General features: G+C 67.1%; 1 protein-coding gene across 4 annotated transcripts; it reads left to right on the top strand.

Moving 5' to 3' along the window:
* The first annotated feature begins 411 nt into the window (after window positions 1-411).
* On the top strand, window positions 412-16,789 carry LOC133747524 (mediator of RNA polymerase II transcription subunit 25). Of its 4 annotated transcripts, none has more exons than XM_062175826.1 (18): window positions 412-581; window positions 666-711; window positions 789-913; window positions 6,571-6,669; window positions 6,891-7,011; window positions 8,216-8,375; window positions 8,486-8,616; window positions 8,813-8,900; window positions 8,988-9,181; window positions 9,521-9,649; window positions 11,212-11,297; window positions 11,378-11,435; window positions 11,522-11,629; window positions 12,938-13,126; window positions 13,394-13,465; window positions 13,581-13,799; window positions 14,013-14,193; window positions 15,749-16,789. In XM_062175826.1, exons 1-18 carry the CDS (start codon window positions 448-450, stop codon window positions 15,991-15,993), a joined length of 2,385 nt encoding a protein of 794 aa, XP_062031810.1. In that variant the 5' UTR covers window positions 412-447; the 3' UTR covers window positions 15,994-16,789. The 4 variants fall into 4 exon arrangements, with proteins under 4 accessions (XP_062031810.1, XP_062031809.1, XP_062031812.1 ...); XM_062175825.1 differs by having other exon boundaries at window positions 8,213-8,375; XM_062175828.1 differs by lacking the exon at window positions 15,749-16,789 and adding an exon at window positions 14,563-14,691 and having other exon boundaries at window positions 8,213-8,375.
* Window positions 16,790-16,858: the final 69 nt, after the last annotated feature.

The raw sequence follows: 16,858 nt of genomic DNA, 5'->3' as shown, positions 1-16,858 counted from the left end.
CCCCCCGCCCCCCGCGCGCCCGTAAGGAAACTTAATCTCCGCGGTGGAAAACAAGGCCCGCGTGCGCGTTGCCTAGCAACCGCATCTCCCGCCCCTCCCTTCGAGCCCGGCGTCGTCAACAAGCGCCCCGCTCAAACATGGCGGCCGGCCGGGCCGCTGCCCACTTATTCGGCTCTCGGGGGTCCTGAAGAGAGTTCCGTTGTCGCCGCCAGGCCGCCGAAGGGGCTCGCGATGCTCCTTCCGAGTCCTCCACGCAGTGGGCGTGGAGGAAGATGAGAAGAGAGAGCCAGGCAGCCGCGCGTGCCCCGCACAAACATGGCCACGGGCGTGCCCGGCGCGGCGCGAAGCCGCCCGGCGCGGGTGCGCGCGCAGCGCAGGCGCACTTCCGCTCGTCCCGCGGTGGCTGCGGCGGCGGCGGCGGCGGCGGCGGCCTGTTCCGCGCGGGGCATGGTCCCCGGGTCGGAGGGCCCGGCCCGAGCCGGGGGCCTGGTGGCCGACGTGGTGTTCGTCATCGAGGGCACGGCCAACCTGGGGCCCTACTTCGAGGCGCTCCGCAAGCACTACCTGCTGCCGGCCATCGAGTGAGTGCGGCCCCGCGGCCCCGCGGCCCCGCCCCGGCGGCCCTCGCCGCGGCCTGACCCGGCCTCTCGCCCCGACCCCCGCAGGTACTTCAACGGCGGGCCGCCCGCCGAGACGGACTTCGGCGGAGACGTGAGTGGCGGGCCCGGGGGGCGGGGGCCGCGCGGCGCCGGCGCCGGCTGACGGCCCCCCTGTCTCCCGGCCGCCAGTATGGAGGGACCCAGTACAGCCTCGTGGTGTTCAACACCGTGGACTGCGCCCCCGAGTCGTACGTGCAGTGTCACGCGCCCACCAGCAGCGCCTACGAGTTCGTCAGCTGGCTGGACGGCATCAAGTGAGCTGGCGCCCCGCTCGGGGCGGGGTCCCCCCGGGGGTCCCGGGCTGCCTTCCGGTCTGCCGGCGGGGAAGACTTCCGGTGCGGGAGCCTGGCTGCGCGCCCGCACCCCTCCCGGCCCCGGCCTCTCCGGCGCTCCGTGCGGGGCAGGGCGGGTGGGTCCCCCTCCCCGACCCGGGGGCCCGGGGGCGGGGGCTGGGGCGGCCGGTGGGTCCCCCTCCCCGACCCGGGGGCTGGGGCGGCGGGTGGGTCTCCCTCCCCGACCCGGGGGCTGGGGCGGCGGGTGGGTTCCCCCCCCGACCCGGGGGCTGGGGCGGCGGGTGGGTCCCCCTCCCCGACCCGGGGGCTGGGGCGGCCGGTGGGTCCCCCCCCCGACCCGGGGGCCCGGGGGCTGGGGCGGCGGGTCGGTCCCCCCCCCCGACCCGGGGGCTGGGGCGGCCGGTGGGCCCCCCCCCAACCCGGGGGCTGGGGCGGAAGCCGCGTTCACCGGGCGGTCCCGGGGCGGCACCCCAGCCTGGGCTGCTGGTGCTGGGGCTCCTTTTGGTTTAGTTACTCGTCAGAGACGGAGCTAGTAGGCTGCGGTCCACTGGTTCCCTCCGCAGGTGTCTGGGCTAGGGGTGGGCTGGGAGCCGGGAACTCAGCCCAGATCTCCCAGACCCGTGGCAGGGACCCCGCACTGGAGCCACACACACACACCCCGGCCTCCTAGGGTGTGCCCCAGTTGGCAGCCAGAGCCAAGTGTTGAAGCCGGGCACTGGGATGTGCGGCCTACGTGTCTTAGCTGGAATTATTTATTTATTTGAGGAGCAGAGTTAGAGACAGGGAGAGAGAGGTCTTCCATCCGCTGATTCACTCCCCAGATGGCCGCAACGGCAGGAGCTGAGCCCATCTGAAGCCAGGAGCCAGGGGTCTTCGCCAGGTCTCCCACACGGGTGCAGGGTCCCAAGTACTGGGCCATCTTCCACTGCTTTCCCAGGCCATAGCAGAGACCTGGATCGGAAGAGGAGCAGCCGGGACATGAACTGGTGTCCCTGTGGGATGCCGGCGCCGCAGGTGGAGGCCTAGCCTGCTCTGCCACAGCACCGGCCCCCTTATCTGGAATCTTAAACCTTTAAGCCACACGCCTGTTTCCTGTGTGAGGTTTTCACTGTATTATCCCTGGTTGCGTAACAGGTCAACTCCAAACCTAAAACTACAAACCTGATTCTCACAGGTTCTGGGCTCAGGAATTTGGGGAGTCAGCTCTCAGAGGAGGAGCGGTCAGGGTGTCAGCTGGGGGAGGCCGAAGGATCCCCTTCGAGAAGGTGCTGTTGGTGGGGGTGGGGAGGCCGCAGTTCCTTGCTGGCCGTCAGCCACAAGGCCTCTCTGCGGGCTGCTCGGGCTGCTTGACGGCCGGACCGGTGCCCGGCTTCTGCCGCGTCGGGTGGTGCAGTGTGGGGGGGGCCCTTCTGAGAACTGAGTGGGTTGATGCCAATTAAAATGGCGCCTGTCAGGTCCAAGGGCACTTCAGAAAGTCCTGGGGGTGGAATTAAAAGATTCTTATTTTGATGCAAAGCAATTTGGAAATCCACGCAAAAACTTCATGGAAATGCATATTGTGAAAAACTGCACAGATTTCAAAAGCGTTCTTGTACTGAAATACTCTTTGAAAGGCTTTATTTATTTACTTATTTGAAAGAATGACAGAGATCGTTTATGTGCTGGTTCGCTCCCCAAGTGCCCGTGTTCCTGCCTAAGCCAGGAGGCAGGAACTCCAGCGGGCTCTCCGCGAGCATGGCCCACGTGTCGCCTTCCCAGGAGCGTTAGCAGGGGCTGCGTTGGGAGCGGAGCAGCGCCCGAGGGGGGACGCTGGCCTTGGGAGTGGCGGTTTAACCGCCGCTGTGCAGTGCCAGCCCAAGGTGAATCTTTCTTTCAATTCCACTTTTCCGTGACATTTTTTTAAAAGATACATTTTATTGATTTGAACAACAGTTACAGAGAGGTAGAGCCAGAGAGAGAGGGAGGTCTTCCATCCACTGGTTTGCTCCCCAGATGACCACAGTGGCTGGAACTGAGCAGCCGGGTCTCGAACTGGCGCCCATATCGATGCCAGCGCTGCTGACCAGGGCTGTAACCCGCTGCGCCACAGCGCGGCCCCTCCGTGAGGTTTTGAAGTAGCGTCGTGTCGAGTGCCTCACGTGGGAGTTTTCTGTGCTTTGTGTCCCCGGGTCCCGGATCTCCAGTGGGTAACGTCAGTGGGGGTCTCTGTGCTCTCCCTGCCGCTCCGCTCAGGGTCTGGTTCGTGGCCGAGCTGCACGTCGGGTTACGTGTCTGCTCCCTCTCAGGCTGCGCGCACAGAGGGTAGGGGCCGTCCGTGTTCCCCTCCTTGGCCTGTTGGCACTCTGCACTCTGGCTCTGTCGCCGGGCCGCCCCGTGGTGGCCTCGCTCACTGCTCGGTGGAGGCCGGTGGCTTCCCCCTTGATGTCTGCCTGGGAACTGCTGGGGCCTCTCGTGGGCAGACTCCTGGAGCCTGAGGCCACGCCTCATGTCCCCAGCAGGGCCTGGTCCCTGGGAAGCCTGAGCAAGGGTGTTGAGTGCGTGCCCAGGTCATGTGCGCACAAGCCGCGTCTCTGAGGCCATCACGGCCCACACCTCCAGGCGGGAGCGCCCGGGCCTCTGGGTGTTCCTCCTGCGTCTTGCTCCCAGCGGGGCCTGGCAAACCCCGGGGCCTTGGGGTCGGGGTCATCCCCTTCAGACCTCCTGCTGGAGCCTCAGGGCACCTCAGGGTCGTCCCCTTCAGACCTGCTGCTGGAGCCTCAGGGCACCTCGGGTCGTCCCCTTCAGACCTGCTGGAGCCTCAGGGCACCAGAGGAGCTGCTTTCTGAACCCTTGGTCCCACCCCCCTCCCTGTCGCTCAGGACACCCCGGCCCTGGAGCCTGGGTTCCCTCTCAGTCGGCCAGCGAGCACGCAGAGTCTCCCGTGTCCGTCAGGCCCTGTGTCACCCTCGGAGTCTGTACCCGTAACCTTGGCCAGGGAGAGACGGCAGCCCCAGGCAAGCAGGCTCTGTGCTGCCTGGAGGAGTCTTCTCTCTTCCCCGGCTGGCAGGCGCTCAGGGCCGGGCGTGCAGCCCTTGCCTGGGCAGACTGGTTCTCACGTTGCGCTCCGTCCTACGGGGGTGGGGCTCCTCCGCAGCAGGGGGATGGGAGACCCCCGCGTCTTCCCTCCGCGTCGTGACCCCGTGTTCAGTCAACGTCCGTGGGCACAGGACGCAAGGCCCTCATCCTGGCGCGGATCTGGGCTGGGGCGAGGGGCTGGCGAGGGGAGCCCTCGCAGGCTGCCCGCTGTGCGTGCTCCCTCCTTTGGCCTTTGACCCATGCAGGTTGGCGGGAAGACTTGAGGGTGTGACGTCTACGTTGTCCAAGACCTTTTTTTTTTTTTTCCAATTTTTAAAAAGAATTATTTATTTAAAAGGCAGAGAGAGAGGGACAGGGATCATTCACCTGCCTGTTCCTCCCCAAATGGCCACGAGCCAGGAGCTCCGTCCAGGCCTCCCACGTGGGTGCAGGGCCAAGCACTCGGGTCACCGTCTGCTGCTGTTCCAGGCGCGCGAGCAGGGAGCTGGATCGGCAGCGGAGCAGCCGGGACTGCGTGTGGGGGGCTGGTGCCGCGGTGCCGCTTAGCCCGCGGTGCCGGCGCCAGCTCGAGAGGGAAGCTGTGTCCTGTGAGCAGCAGTGTTGGTCTCTGTCCCCAGTCCGCAGCATTTCTCAGCTCTCTGACAATGTTTGTTTTTCTCTCTGAGTTGGCGGCAGCCGACTTCTGTGTTCATTAAGAAAAAAGCAAGTTTTAGGATTTCAAAGTTTAGCCTTTCACCGTGGCCCTCGGACATTTTTTTTTTTTAAAGGTTTTAGCATTTATTCAGTGAAAGAAGAAATAGCCAGGAGAGTGAGGGCTTTATAAGAGGGGGAGGGAGCTCAGAGGTTCACCAGGCTGTTCCAGGGCGTGGACGGGGGCTGGAAGGGAGAGCAGGGCCGCGGGCTCATCGCTCCAGACGAGGAGCTGTGTTGACCTCGGGCGTTTCAGCAGTTCACGGTGTCCTGGCAGCTGCTGTCTCCGTCTCGGTCCAGGTGACCGTGGATTGCCCCTTGGAGCAGGTCCAGAGAGGCCATTGACAGTGGACCAGACCAGGGGATGCAGGTGCCCGGCTGGGGGCTTGGCGTTGCTCCCGCCTTGATGGATGTGGCCATCTGTTTATTGAAGACACATTTTCCAAGGCCCCCAGGTTCACAGGCTGGCGGTGAGAGGGCTTGGACCCGCCCGTGTGTGGGCTCGTCCTGCAAGGTCCCCACTGCCGGGATGGTGGGGTGACGGCGTTCTCCAAGAAGCGCCAGAGGCCGGTTTCGGTGAACGCATCTGCTTATTGACAATCAAGCGTTAGATTGAAAAGGGCAGGCGGGGGCGTGGCTAATTCCAGGCAACACTAGTGCCGCTGACGTTGGTGCCGCTGCGCTTCTCAGCCAGCTTGAAGGTCATGCAGCCTTCCTGATGGGCCTGGGCCGCGCCCGGGAGCTGTGTACCTAATTGGCAGTTCCAGGGCTCTTCCGCGGGAGGCTGGGGTGGGGGACACGTGCCCGGGGCTGCTGCCGCCTGCCTGCAGTGAGGCCAGGCACAGGGCACCCACAGCCCTGCAGCAGACCCACCACAGCGCACTGTCCCCGCGGGCCCTGAAGCAGCAGCAGGCCCTGCCCCTCCCCGCAGGGGCGGCCTAGTGCGAGCCGGCCTGGGTGTTGTCACCCCCGGAGTGCTGAATGCCTGAGCAGAGGCGGTCGGCCGCCGCAGGTTGGAGGGCTGCAAGTCTGTGTTCCAGGCGCCGGCCAGGCCGCGCTCTGGAGGCCGACCGCGAGGCCTTGGTTTCCTTTCCCGGCTTCTGGTCGCCCAGATGCCCCTGGCTTGTGTCGCCCCCGTCGTCACACAGCTCCCTTGGCTGGCGCCATCTTCCCCCAGGGTCTGCCCTGCTGTCCCCTGGTGACCTCAGTTTAACTCGATCACCTGGGGAGAACGCGTGTTTCCAGGTGGGCAAGGAGCACCGTGGGTGATGCCGTGGGTGATGCCGTCTGGGACGCAGCGTCCGCTCTCTAGAGCCCGGCGGCTCCACCTCCCGTCCAGCGCCCGGGAGGCAGCAGTGGGGAGCTCAGGTGCTTGGACCCTGCCACCCACGCTTGAGCCCTGCACGCGCTCCCAGCTGCTGGCTCTGGCTCTGCCCGGCCCTGGCAGGTACAGGCATTTGGGGAGTGAACGCACGGTTAGGAGGAACAGCTCTGTCTCTGGGTGTGTTGTGGGTGTGCTTTTCAGATAAAGTTTAAAAATTTTAAAAGATCCTGTTTACAAATCGGGTCACGTTTTGAGGTACTAGGGGCAGGATCTCAGCTTGTTTTATTTGGGGAGAGGGAGACAAACCCACCAGGTGGTAGGAGACAAAGGGGTCCCTATACCTGCTGGGAAGGTGAGGTGAGGCCAGGGCTGGCTTTGAAGATGGAGTAGATGGCCGGGGGGTGTGGAGTATGGACAGGGTCAGCCCAGGATCAGGACAGCACAGGTGCCCCCGTCCATGCCCTTGGCCTGGTGCTGTGCAAACTGTGGGGGCAGGGGGCTTGTGGGGCTGACCCCTAACCTCCGGCAGGTTCATGGGCGGGGGCGGTGAGAGCTGCAGCCTCATCGCCGAAGGCCTCAGCACGGCCCTGCAGCTGTTCGACGACTTCAAGAAGATGCGGGAGCAGATGTGAGTGCCCCTCGCGCGGGCCTGGCCCGGCTCGTGCCAGCTGGCCCGGGACCACATGGTCTGTGGTGTGGCACCCCTGTCCTTACCAGGCAGGCCCAGGCTCTGCCCCCGCTGACTTTGGGCGAGTGGTGGGGCAGGTGCTCGACCTCAGCTGGGGTCGGGGTCTGCAGCCTTCTCAAGGCCCCGTGAGTGGCTGCTCCATGCCCTTTCTTGACCTGCAGCGGCCAGACGCACCGAGTGTGCCTGCTGATCTGCAACTCCCCCCCGTACCTGCTGCCCGCCGTGGAGAGCACCACGTACTCCGGCTGCACGACCGACAGCCTGGTGCAGAAGATCGGGGAGGTGAGGACCGGGGTGTCGCGGGGGCTGGGCCGGGCCCACTCACAGACGGGCGCTGCCTACACGGCCAGTGACCCAGAGTGCCCTGGGGCAGCTCGTCCCGGGTCTGCTGTCCCCTGCCTCAGCCAGTGAGAACTGTGGTTAAGGCCTGTCAGGTGTGGGCGCCCAGGGCTGGCCCCGTGTCCTCCCTGCTCTGGTCTGCCCACAGCAGGGCATCCACTCCCCGTCGTGTCCCCCCCCCACAGCAGGGCATCCACTCCCCGTCGTGTCCCCCCCCCCACAGCAGGGCATCCACTCCCCGTCGTGTCCCCCCACAGCAGGACCCCCACTCCCCGTCGTGTCCCCCCACAGCAGGGCCCCCACTTCTGTTGTGTCCCCCTCCCCCACAGCAGGACCCCCACTTCCTGTCGTGTCCCCCTCCCCCACAGCAGGGCCCCCACTTCCCGTCATGTCCCCCCCCCACAGCAGGGCCCCCACTCCCCGTCGTGTCCCCCCACAGCAGGGCCCCCACTTCCCGTCGTGCCCCCCCCACAGCAGGGCACCCACTTCCCGTCATGTCCCCCCCCCACAGCAGGGCCCCCACTCCCCGTCGTGTCCCCCCACAGCAGGGCCCCCACTTCCCGTCATGTCCCCCCCCCACAGCAGGGCCCCCACTCCCCGTCGTGTCCCCCCACAGCAGGGCCCCCACTTCCCGTCATGTCCCCCCCCACAGCAGGGCCCCCACTCCCCGTCGTGTCCCCCCACAGCAGGGCCCCCACTTCCCGTCGTGCCCCCCCCACAGCAGGGCACCCACTTCCCGTCGTGTCCCCCCCGCACAGCGGGGCACCCACTTCCTGTCGTGTCCCCCCACAGCAGGGCCCCCACTTCCCGTCGTGCCCCCCCCACAGCAGGGCACCCACTTCCCGTCGTGTCCCCCCCGCACAGCGGGGCACCCACTTCCTGTCGTGTCCCCCCACAGCAGGGCCCCCACTTCCCGTCATGTCCCCCCCCACAGCAGGGCCCCCACTCCCCGTCGTGTCCCCCCACAGCAGGGCCCCCACTTCCCGTCATGTCCCCCCCCACAGCAGGGCCCCCACTCCCCGTCGTGTCCCCCCACAGCAGGGCCCCCACTTCCCGTCGTGCCCCCCCCACAGCAGGGCACCCACTTCCCGTCGTGTCCCCCCCGCACAGCGGGGCACCCACTTCCTGTCGTGTCCCCCCACAGCAGGGCATCCACTTCTCTGTCGTGTCCCCCCGCAAGCTGCCTGCGCTGCGACTTCTATTTGAGAAGGCGGCGCCCCCGTCCTTGCTGGAGCCACTGCAGCCTCCGGCCGACGTGAGCCAGGACCCGAGGCACATGGTGCTGGTGCGGGGCCTCGTGCTGCCTGGTGAGCCCAGTGCCCGCGGGGTGGGGGCTGGGCTCTCTGCCGCCTCTCTCTGGCCTGGGTTTGGATTTCGTCCTCTCTTTCCATCCTGAACCCCTCCTGCTGGCTCCCAGTTGGGGGTGGCTCGGCGCCAGGCCCCCTGCAGCCAAAGCAGCCGGTCCCGCTGCCTCCCGCTCCGTCCTCCGGTGCCGCGCTCTCAGCAGCCCCCCAGCAGCCTCTGCCGCCCGTGCCGCCGCAGTACCAGGTATGGGCGTCGCCAGGAAGGGGCTCACTCCTGGGCCTGGAGCCGCGGCCCCTGGGGGAGGACGTCCTCCGACATCGGGGCTGGGGGTGGTGGGCGTTGCCCCGGGGTGTCGAGAGGCTGGTGTTCACCTCGTGGGGCTGTGGGGGTGCGCCCATGGCGTTCACGGCCCCCACCAGCCGCTCCCCTCTGCCCCCAGGTCCCTGGGAACTTGAGTGCAGCTCAGGTTGCCGCCCAGAACGCCGTGGAGGCCGCCAAGAACCAGAAGGCTGGCCTGGGCCCCCGCTGTGAGTCCTGGGGCCGCCGTGGACGTGGGCTGCTGGGCAGGCCTCGGCACGGCCCTGCGCCCACCACGCCCTCACTCTCTCCTGCAGTCTCGCCCATCAACCCTCTCCAGCAAGCTGCCTCGGGAGTGGGTCCCCCCTTCAGCCAGGCCGCTGCTCCCCCACTCCCTCCAGGACCCCCTGGTGCCCCCAAGCCACCGCCTGCTTCCCAGCCTAGCCTGGTCTCCACTGTGGCCCCTGGCCCGGGGCTGGCGCCCTCTGCCCAGCCTGGGGCACCGTCCATGGTAGGTGCCTGGTGCCCCCCATCCCGTTCCCTCCTGGCTGCTGGAGCCATGCAGTGTAGGGGACGAGTGATTGGCCCTCCTAGGAGCACCCAGAGGGGCGTGAGGCTTGTGGCTCGATGGTCACAGCTGCTCTACCGACTGGGGCTGCCCGGCCCAGTGCCATGGGGCGTAAGGGTCCTCGGATCCAGTGGGGCCGGGAGTGTTGCTGTCCCCAGGAGCGGCCGAGCGCTGTTCTGGGCATGGGGGTGAGAGGAGGAACTTGGTCCTGAGCTTCCTGCTCGGCCGGCCCCTCATGGGAGGTGGTCTAAGCCCGTGCCCTCCCCTGCTTCCCCTCCGCAGGCCGGCACAGTGGCCCCTGGAGGGGTGAGCGGCCCCTCCCCGGCCCAGCTGGGGACCCCAGCCCTCGGCGGGCAGCAGTCGGTTTCCAACAAGCTCCTGGCCTGGAGCGGGGTCCTTGAGTGGCAGGAGGTGAGTGGCCGCCAGGGCGGGGGGCTGTCCAGGGGTGAGGCCTGAGGACACGGGGCTTGGGACTGTGGGTTCAGGACGAGCGGGTGTTCAGTGTGTGAGGGAAGATCCCAAAACTCTGGGACATGGGGTGTAGACGGGCCCTGTGTGGTGGGGATGCAGAGTGTAGACGGGCCTGGTATGGTGGGGACATGGGGTGTAGACGGGCCTGGTATGGTGGGGACATGGGGTGTAGACAGGCCTGGTATGGTGGGGACATGGGGTGTAGACAGGCCCGGTGTGGTGGGGACATGGGGTGTAGACAGGCCTGGTATGGTGGGGACATGGGGTGTAGACAGGCCCGGTGTGGTGGGGATGCGGGGTATAGACGGGCCTGGTGTGGTGGGGACACGGGGTGTAGATGGGCCCAGTGTTGCAGGGATGTGGGATATAGACAGGCCCAGTGTGGTGGGGACATGGGGTATAGACCGGCCCAGTATGGTGGGGACATGGGGTGTAGACAGGCCCGGTGTGGTGGGGATGTAGGGTATAGACCGGCCCAGTATGGTGGGGACATGGGATATAGACAGGCCCAGTGTGGTGGGGACATGGGGTATAGACCGGCCCAGTATGGTGGGGACATGGGGTGTAGACGGGCCTGGTGTGGTGGGGATGTGGGGTATAGACGGGCCCGGTGTGGTGGGGACATGGGGTGTAGCAGGCCCGGTATGGTGGGGACGTGGGTTGTAGACGGGCCTGGTGTGGTGGGGATGTGGGGTATAGACGGGCCCGGTGTGGTGGGGACATGGGGTGTAGACAGGCCCGGTGTGGTGGGGACGTGGGGTGTAGACAGGCCCGGTGTGGTGGGGATGTGGGGTATAGACGGGCCCGGTGTGGTGGGGACATGGGGTGTAGACAGGCCCGGTGTGGTGGGGACGTGGGGTGTAGACAGGCCCGGTGTGGTGGGGATGTAGGGTATAGACGGGCCCGGTGTGGTGGGGACATGGGGTGTAGACAGGCCCGGTGTGGTGGGGATGTGGGGTATAGACGGGCCCGGTGTGGTGGGGACATGGGGTGTAGACAGGCCCGGTGTGGTGGGGATGTGGGGTATAGACGGGCCCGGTGTGGTGGGGACATGGGGTGTAGACAGGCCCGGTGTGGTGGGGATGTGGGGTATAGACAGGCCCAGTGTGGTGGGGACATGGGGTGTAGACAGGCCCGGTGTGGTGGGGACATGGGGTGTAGACAGGCCCGGTGTGGTGGGGATGTAGGGTATAGACGGGCCCGGTGTGGTGGGGATGTGGGGTATAGACGGGCCCGGTGTGGTGGGGACACGGGGTTTAGACGGACCTGGTATCGTGGGGACATGGGGTGTCGATGGGCCCGGCGTGATGGTGTCTGGGGGGCCGTGGACTGTGGGGGGAGGGCCTGGAGGAGGCCCAGCATTTGAGGAATTGGAAGTCTAGAGGAATGTGGGACGGGAGCCTGGTGCAGGGGCCAGGGACACCCAGACCTTTGGGGCTGCCGAGCAGGGGCCGGGCTGAGGCTTGGGGCCCTGCTCACTGTGACACGCTCTTCCTCCTGAGAAACCCAAACCCGCCTCGGTGGACGCCAACACGAAGTTGACGCGGTCCCTGCCCTGCCAGGTCTACGTGAATCACGGGGAGAACCTGTAGGTGCTGGGGCGGGGCGGGGCGGGGGCGGGGCTCCGCCGGGCTCCGCCTCTCCTGACACTGGTGTCCTCACCCGCAGGAAGACCGAGCAGTGGCCTCAGAAGCTGATCATGCAGCTCATCCCCCAGCAGCTGCTGGTGAGTGGCGGGGACCCCCCCACTTCTCTCCCCCCACCCCGTCCCGGGGCTTCCTCATGGCCCACGGGCTCCTGTGTCTCCCGCAGACCACCCTGGGCCCGCTGTTCCGGAACTCGAGGATGGTGCAGTTCCACTTCACCAACAAGGACCTGGAGTCCCTGAAGGGGCTCTACCGCATCATGGGCAACGGCTTCGTGAGTCCCCCCCACCCCCACCCCCAGCCTGGCCGGGGCCTGGGGCGCGGCCGAGGGCGCTCAGGAGGAAGCACTGCCCCCACGGGGCTCCTGGGGCGCTGTCGGAGGCCTGGGGGCCGAAGTCCAAGATGCAGGTGTACCCCAGGCCATATTCCGGGGGTCCTGTGTGCTTCCACAAGGCAGGCAAAGGGCAGAGTGACAGCAGCCCTGTGCCCCCAGGCTGGGCTCGCCTGCCCTGGGCGGAGCCTGCTGCTGGATGGTGCTGCCTCTGGGCGGAGCCTGCCCAGGGTGGTGCTGCCGCTGGGCAGTGCCGCCCTGGGCAGAGCCTGGTTGCGTGGGAGACGGGAGGAGCATCACCCAGCATGCCCGGGGCCGGGAGGCGATGCTTACCCGGGCAGCAGTGACGGCTGCACACAGTGGGGAAGGGGACAGGGACAGACAGCTCGCAGGGTCTGCCTCAGGGCAGGGCACCGGGGCGCAGGAGTGAGCTGGGGTGGCCGTGGTCGGCCCCCCTCAGAGCCCCGCAAGATGAGCCGGTGCCTCGGCCTCCCCGGGCCCTGGTGACTGAATTTGGGCAGGCACCTGCCTTGTCCTGGCCGCTCCTCTTCACGGCCACCTTGTGTCCGCTGCCGCCTGGCCGTCCCGTGGCCGCAGGGCTGTGGGACTCCCCGTCTGCCGTTCTCCTTGATCCCGTGCCTTTGGGCAGACAGGGTCTGAGCCCTCGCCCACCCTGTGAGCCCGCCCGCGACCTTGGCGTCTCCTGGAGTGGATTCGGAGTTGCAGAGCTGGGACCTCGCCGGGGTCGCGCCCCCTCTCTCTCCTGCCCCACTCGGCGGGACCCCAGCCTCACCCTGGCTAATGGGGCAGCCTGGAGCAACCCCTGGTCTCCAAGCCTTTTATTTTAGTTTTTAAGATTTATGTATTTTATTTGAAAGTCACTGTTACAGAGAGGGAGAAGCAGAGAGCGAGAGAGGTCTTCACCTGCCGACTCACTCCACAGAGTGGCCACAGCGGCCAGCACCGGGCCAGGCTCCAGGAGAGGAGCTCCTCGGTGTCCCACAGGGGCCCAGGGCCACACTCGGCCCCTCTTCCACTGCTTTTCCAGGCGCATAGAGCAGCTGGGACTAGAACCTGCACCCAGAGAGAGCTGACGGACGCTAAGGGCCCCAGCTTGGCCTGCTATTCCACAGGGCCAGTAGAGACCTCACCACCCTTTGCTTCTGTGGCTTCTAGAACCTTCTAGAAAGGGAAGGGATGGGATGCTGCCTCAGCAGGGCGTTATGGTTCTGAAGAGCCTCTGTCCCCCAGGCCGGCTGCGTGCACTTCCCCCACACGGCCCCGTGCGAGGTGCGCGTGCTCATGCTGCTGTACTCGTCCAAGAAGAAGATCTTCATGGGCCTCATCCCCTACGACCAGAGCGGCTTCGTCAACGGCATCCGGCAGGTCATCACCAACCACAAGCAGGTGCAGCAGCAGAAGCTGGAGCAGCAGCGAGGGGTGAGCAGCACCCCTGCCCCTCCCTGCTGTCCCCCGGGGCCCTGCTGGGTGCCCAGTGCCGGGGCGGTCACTCTTCTCCCAGGGCAGCCCTGCCCCCAGCCCCTGTGTCCCCTGCTGCCTGTCTCCTTTTGGCAGTCCCGGTGGCCCCTCTTGGGCACATGGGAGTGTCAGGCTCACTTCTGAGACTTCACCCTCCAGGGTGCGCCCCCTCCCCTGCTGGCGTGCAGGACCCCCGCCCGGCACTGACCCGCCCCTCTCCCCTTGTAGATGGGGGCACAGCAGGCACCCCCAGGGCTGGGCCCCATCCTGGAGGACCAGGCGAGGCCCTCGCAGAATCTGGTGAGGACACACCGGGGGTCAGAGGGGCCCGGAGGACCCCTGTGGGTCCCCCAGGGTCTTGGTGGCCGGGGCTGGGGGCTCTGCCCGCCTCCCTCACCTTGTGTCTCACCACCAGCTCCAGCTCCGCCCACCGCAGCCCCAGCCTCAGGGCACCGTGGGGGCCTCTGGAGCCACGGGGCAGCCCCAGCCCCAGGGTACTTCCCAGACCCCCCCGGGGGCCCCCCAGGGTCCTCCTGGAGCAGCGCCCGGCCCGCCCCCTCCTGGACCCATCCTGCGGCCCCAGAACCCTGGAGCCAACCCCCAACTGCGAAGCCTCCTCCTCAACCCTCCCCCGGTAAGACTTGGGTGGTGGGGGCCACGGACTCCGCCCCGCGGGTTCCAGTCCTTTCTAAGACCTGGGGTGGAGGGAGGCTGACTTCCGCCATGGCTGGAAGGGGTTCCAGGCTGAGAGGCCCCCCCACCCCAGCGTCTGGGTCTCTGAGCAGCCTCTGTGTAGAGGGTCAAGGTCCCTGCCAGAGGCCTCAGAGTGCTCTCTGTGTTCCTGTAGCCCCAGACGGGGGTGCCCCCACCCCAGGCCTCCCTCCACCACCTCCAGCCACCAGGGGCTCCCACGCTGCTGCCCCCACCGCACCAGGGCCTGGGGCAGCCCCAGCTGGGACCCCCGCTCCTGCACCCGCCACCCACTCAGTCGTGGCCGGCACAGCTTCCCCCGCGGGCTCCACTGCCAGGTAAGGGGACCCTGGAGGAAGGCGAGGGTCTGCACCGAGTGTCCCCGCCGCCCCTGGGTTACAGCACCACCTCACGGGCTCCTGGAGGAGGGGAACAAGGGGCGGCCCACGGCCCCGGGGGCTCGAGGGCTCCTAGGAGGACAGCCGTGGACAGGAACCTAGCGGGGCGGGCTCCCCCGTGTCCTGGGATCAGAGACGTAGCTGGGGAAGGAACCCCGAGGCTGGTGGGAAAAACTGTCTGCAGCCAGGCGGGGCGAGGCGGCTTCAGACAGTGAGGGCCTTGGCTCTCAGGAGGAGGGGAGCAGGCCCAGGGCCCTCCAGGGCCCCAGGGCCTACTGGGAGATGCAGTCCCTTCCCACTGCCCCCCAGGTCAGATGCTGCTGAGCGGGGGTCCCCGGGGCCCGGTCCCCCCGCCGGGCCTGCAGCCCAGCGTCATGGAGGACGACATCCTCATGGATCTCATCTGAACCCGCCCCCAATAAAGTTCCTTTTAACACCCGCCCGGCTCCCGTCACTGACGTCCCCAGCCCCGGGCAGGAGGCCCGGAGACCTCTGTCCCGCCCTTGCTGCCGCGGGAGCCAGAGGCAGGCAGGCAGCGCCCAGGACTGCGTGGTGCACGCGGCGCGGGGCGCTGTGGGACTGCAGGAGCCCGAGCCGCTGGACGCACAGCAGCAGCCAGTGGGGCCAGGAGGGGTCCAGGGACAGCCACGCACAAACACTCCGAGGCGAGAGCGTGGGCTGTTCCGAGGAGCAAGTTGGTGGGTGCTTCCGGGGGGGCGGCCCCAGGGGGGCCTGGGCCAACGCCTGTGTGTCAGGAAGACCCCTGGGCCGTGGAGGGCGGGGAGGCCAGGCAGGAGGCCAGGGCTCGCCGGGGTGGGGGCAGTGTCTGCCGTTGGGGCCAGGCACGGGTGCTGGTGCTGGTGGAGGAGCTGGTATGGGGGCCTCCAGGCAGAAGGCGCCCTGTGGGAGCCTAGGCCGTGCCGTAGGGACAGGGGTGGCAGCCTGGGCCCGCCGGAGCGGCCTTCCTGGGCTTGGACAGGTTGTTCAGTGAGGCCGCCCGAGGCGGAGGACCTGGCAGGGTGAGGGTCTGGGCGCAGGCCAGCCTGTCCTGCCCTGGGGGGCGCGCGGGTATCAGGCAGGGTGCGCCTGGACCCCACTCCGCGCTCGGCGTGCAGCTTCGAGGGCCCACCCCGGGGAGAGGTTGCAATCTGGTGGCCCGGGGGCCCCTCCGATGGGTTTTGTTTGGCCTTCTGTGTGTTAGCATGCCTGGGCACTTCTTGAGGTAGTTGTAGAAGTGGGGCACTCACACACACACACACACACACACACGATCTGTAGTCTCGGCTGGCCCCCGGGCCCACGCTTCTGCCTGGCGGCAGCGGGCGCAGCTGCCCTGTCGGGGGCGTGTGCTCCCCGGTTCGCCACAGTCCCCACCGCTCCCTCGGCCCCCCACGGGAGGCAGCGGCACCGCCTTGGCCCGGGCGTGCACTGCGGCTGTCCCTGTGGTGGCGTGCGGAGAGTGAAACCTTTCTTGTGCTCATGTCTCTACCAAAAGCGGCAAAGCGAAAGCGAGAAGGCGAGGGCCGCGTGTTTCGAGAGAAGTGGGAGCGAGACTATTTCTTTGTGGAGGTGAAGAGCCTGCCTACGTGCTTAATATGCAAAAAAATCGTGTCTGTGCTGAAAGAGTACAACCTGAAGCGCCATTACGAGTCCAAACACAGCAAGAGCTACGACCAGTACACGGCGCAGACGCGCGAGGCCGTGCTCAACGAGCTGAAGAAGGGGCTCGAGTGCCAGTAGGCGTCCCCGGCCGCGACCGCCACGGCACCGCCCGGGCCACTTTATTTATTCGCGGTGTGGAGCGCGTTGGTGTTGGTGGGACCCTGGAGGTCAGACGCCGCCCCAGGCGGGCCCCGGCCGGGAAGTGACTTTGGTGTCTTGAAGATGGCAAGTACCGTGGACTGGCCCGGGGTCTCCAGCACAGCCACGGTGGTGGCAGTGACCTGTGCGAGCCACCAGGATGCCTGGGTCCCAGGACAGAACTCGGGCCCTCGCGCCCCGGACACCTCGACACCGCCCCGGGCGCCGGCGGGTGTCCCCTGAGCTGCTGAAGTCCACTGAGCTGGTTCATGACCACCCGGGGCCCCCCCCTCAGGAGCGCAGTCGGGGTCCCGGCTCCTGTGACCACTGCTTTCTGTAAGGACGTCACACGCAGCGACTTGAATGTGTCCTCACGTTTGCCCCGGCCAGCAACGCCGCGACAGCCGACGGCGGGGACGCCCGGACGTGGGGAGCCCGCTGAGCACCGGCCGCTGCCCTCGCTTCTGCCGCCCAGCGCTCAGGGGCCTGAGCCCCGGGCCGCTCCCCGCGCCAGGGGCCGAGGGGCCGAGGCGGAGCCCGGGCCCGCACCAGCCTTCGGCTTCAAGTCAGAGGAGCAAGAGAATTATGGAAGAGAAGACAATTTTAATAAGTAAATCTCTCTATTTTTCGATCTGTATTTTTTCAATCTTGAACTGCGCACCTAGGCCGCAGTGCCCTGCGTGTTTGTATTCTGTCCATGCGTTGGCCACCGTTCAGTAAAGATACCATTTGATTACGTCTCTGGCCCCGGACTCTGCTTCTCCCTGGCTGAGCTCGCCCACGAGTGACCGCCGGCCGCCGGGGC

The sequence above is a fragment of the Lepus europaeus genome, chromosome 19 (assembly GCF_033115175.1).
Source record: "Lepus europaeus isolate LE1 chromosome 19, mLepTim1.pri, whole genome shotgun sequence".
In the NCBI taxonomy this organism is placed as follows: domain Eukaryota; kingdom Metazoa; phylum Chordata; class Mammalia; order Lagomorpha; family Leporidae; genus Lepus; species Lepus europaeus.
The sequence above is the reverse complement of the archived record's forward strand: the minus strand, read 5'-3'. Positions and strand labels throughout refer to the sequence as shown.

Coding starts and splice junctions, on each gene's coding strand:
- LOC133747524 (XM_062175825.1), top strand. CDS start 448: ATGGTCCCCGGGTCGGAGGGCCCGGCCCGAGCCGGGGGCCTGGTGGCC. Junction 7,012..8,212: donor TGGTGCAGAAGATCGGGGAG/GTGAGGACCGGG, acceptor GTCCCCCCACAG/CAGGGCATCCACTTCTCTGT. Junction 14,194..15,748: donor CCCGCGGGCTCCACTGCCAG/GTAAGGGGACCC, acceptor CTCTACCAAAAG/CGGCAAAGCGAAAGCGAGAA.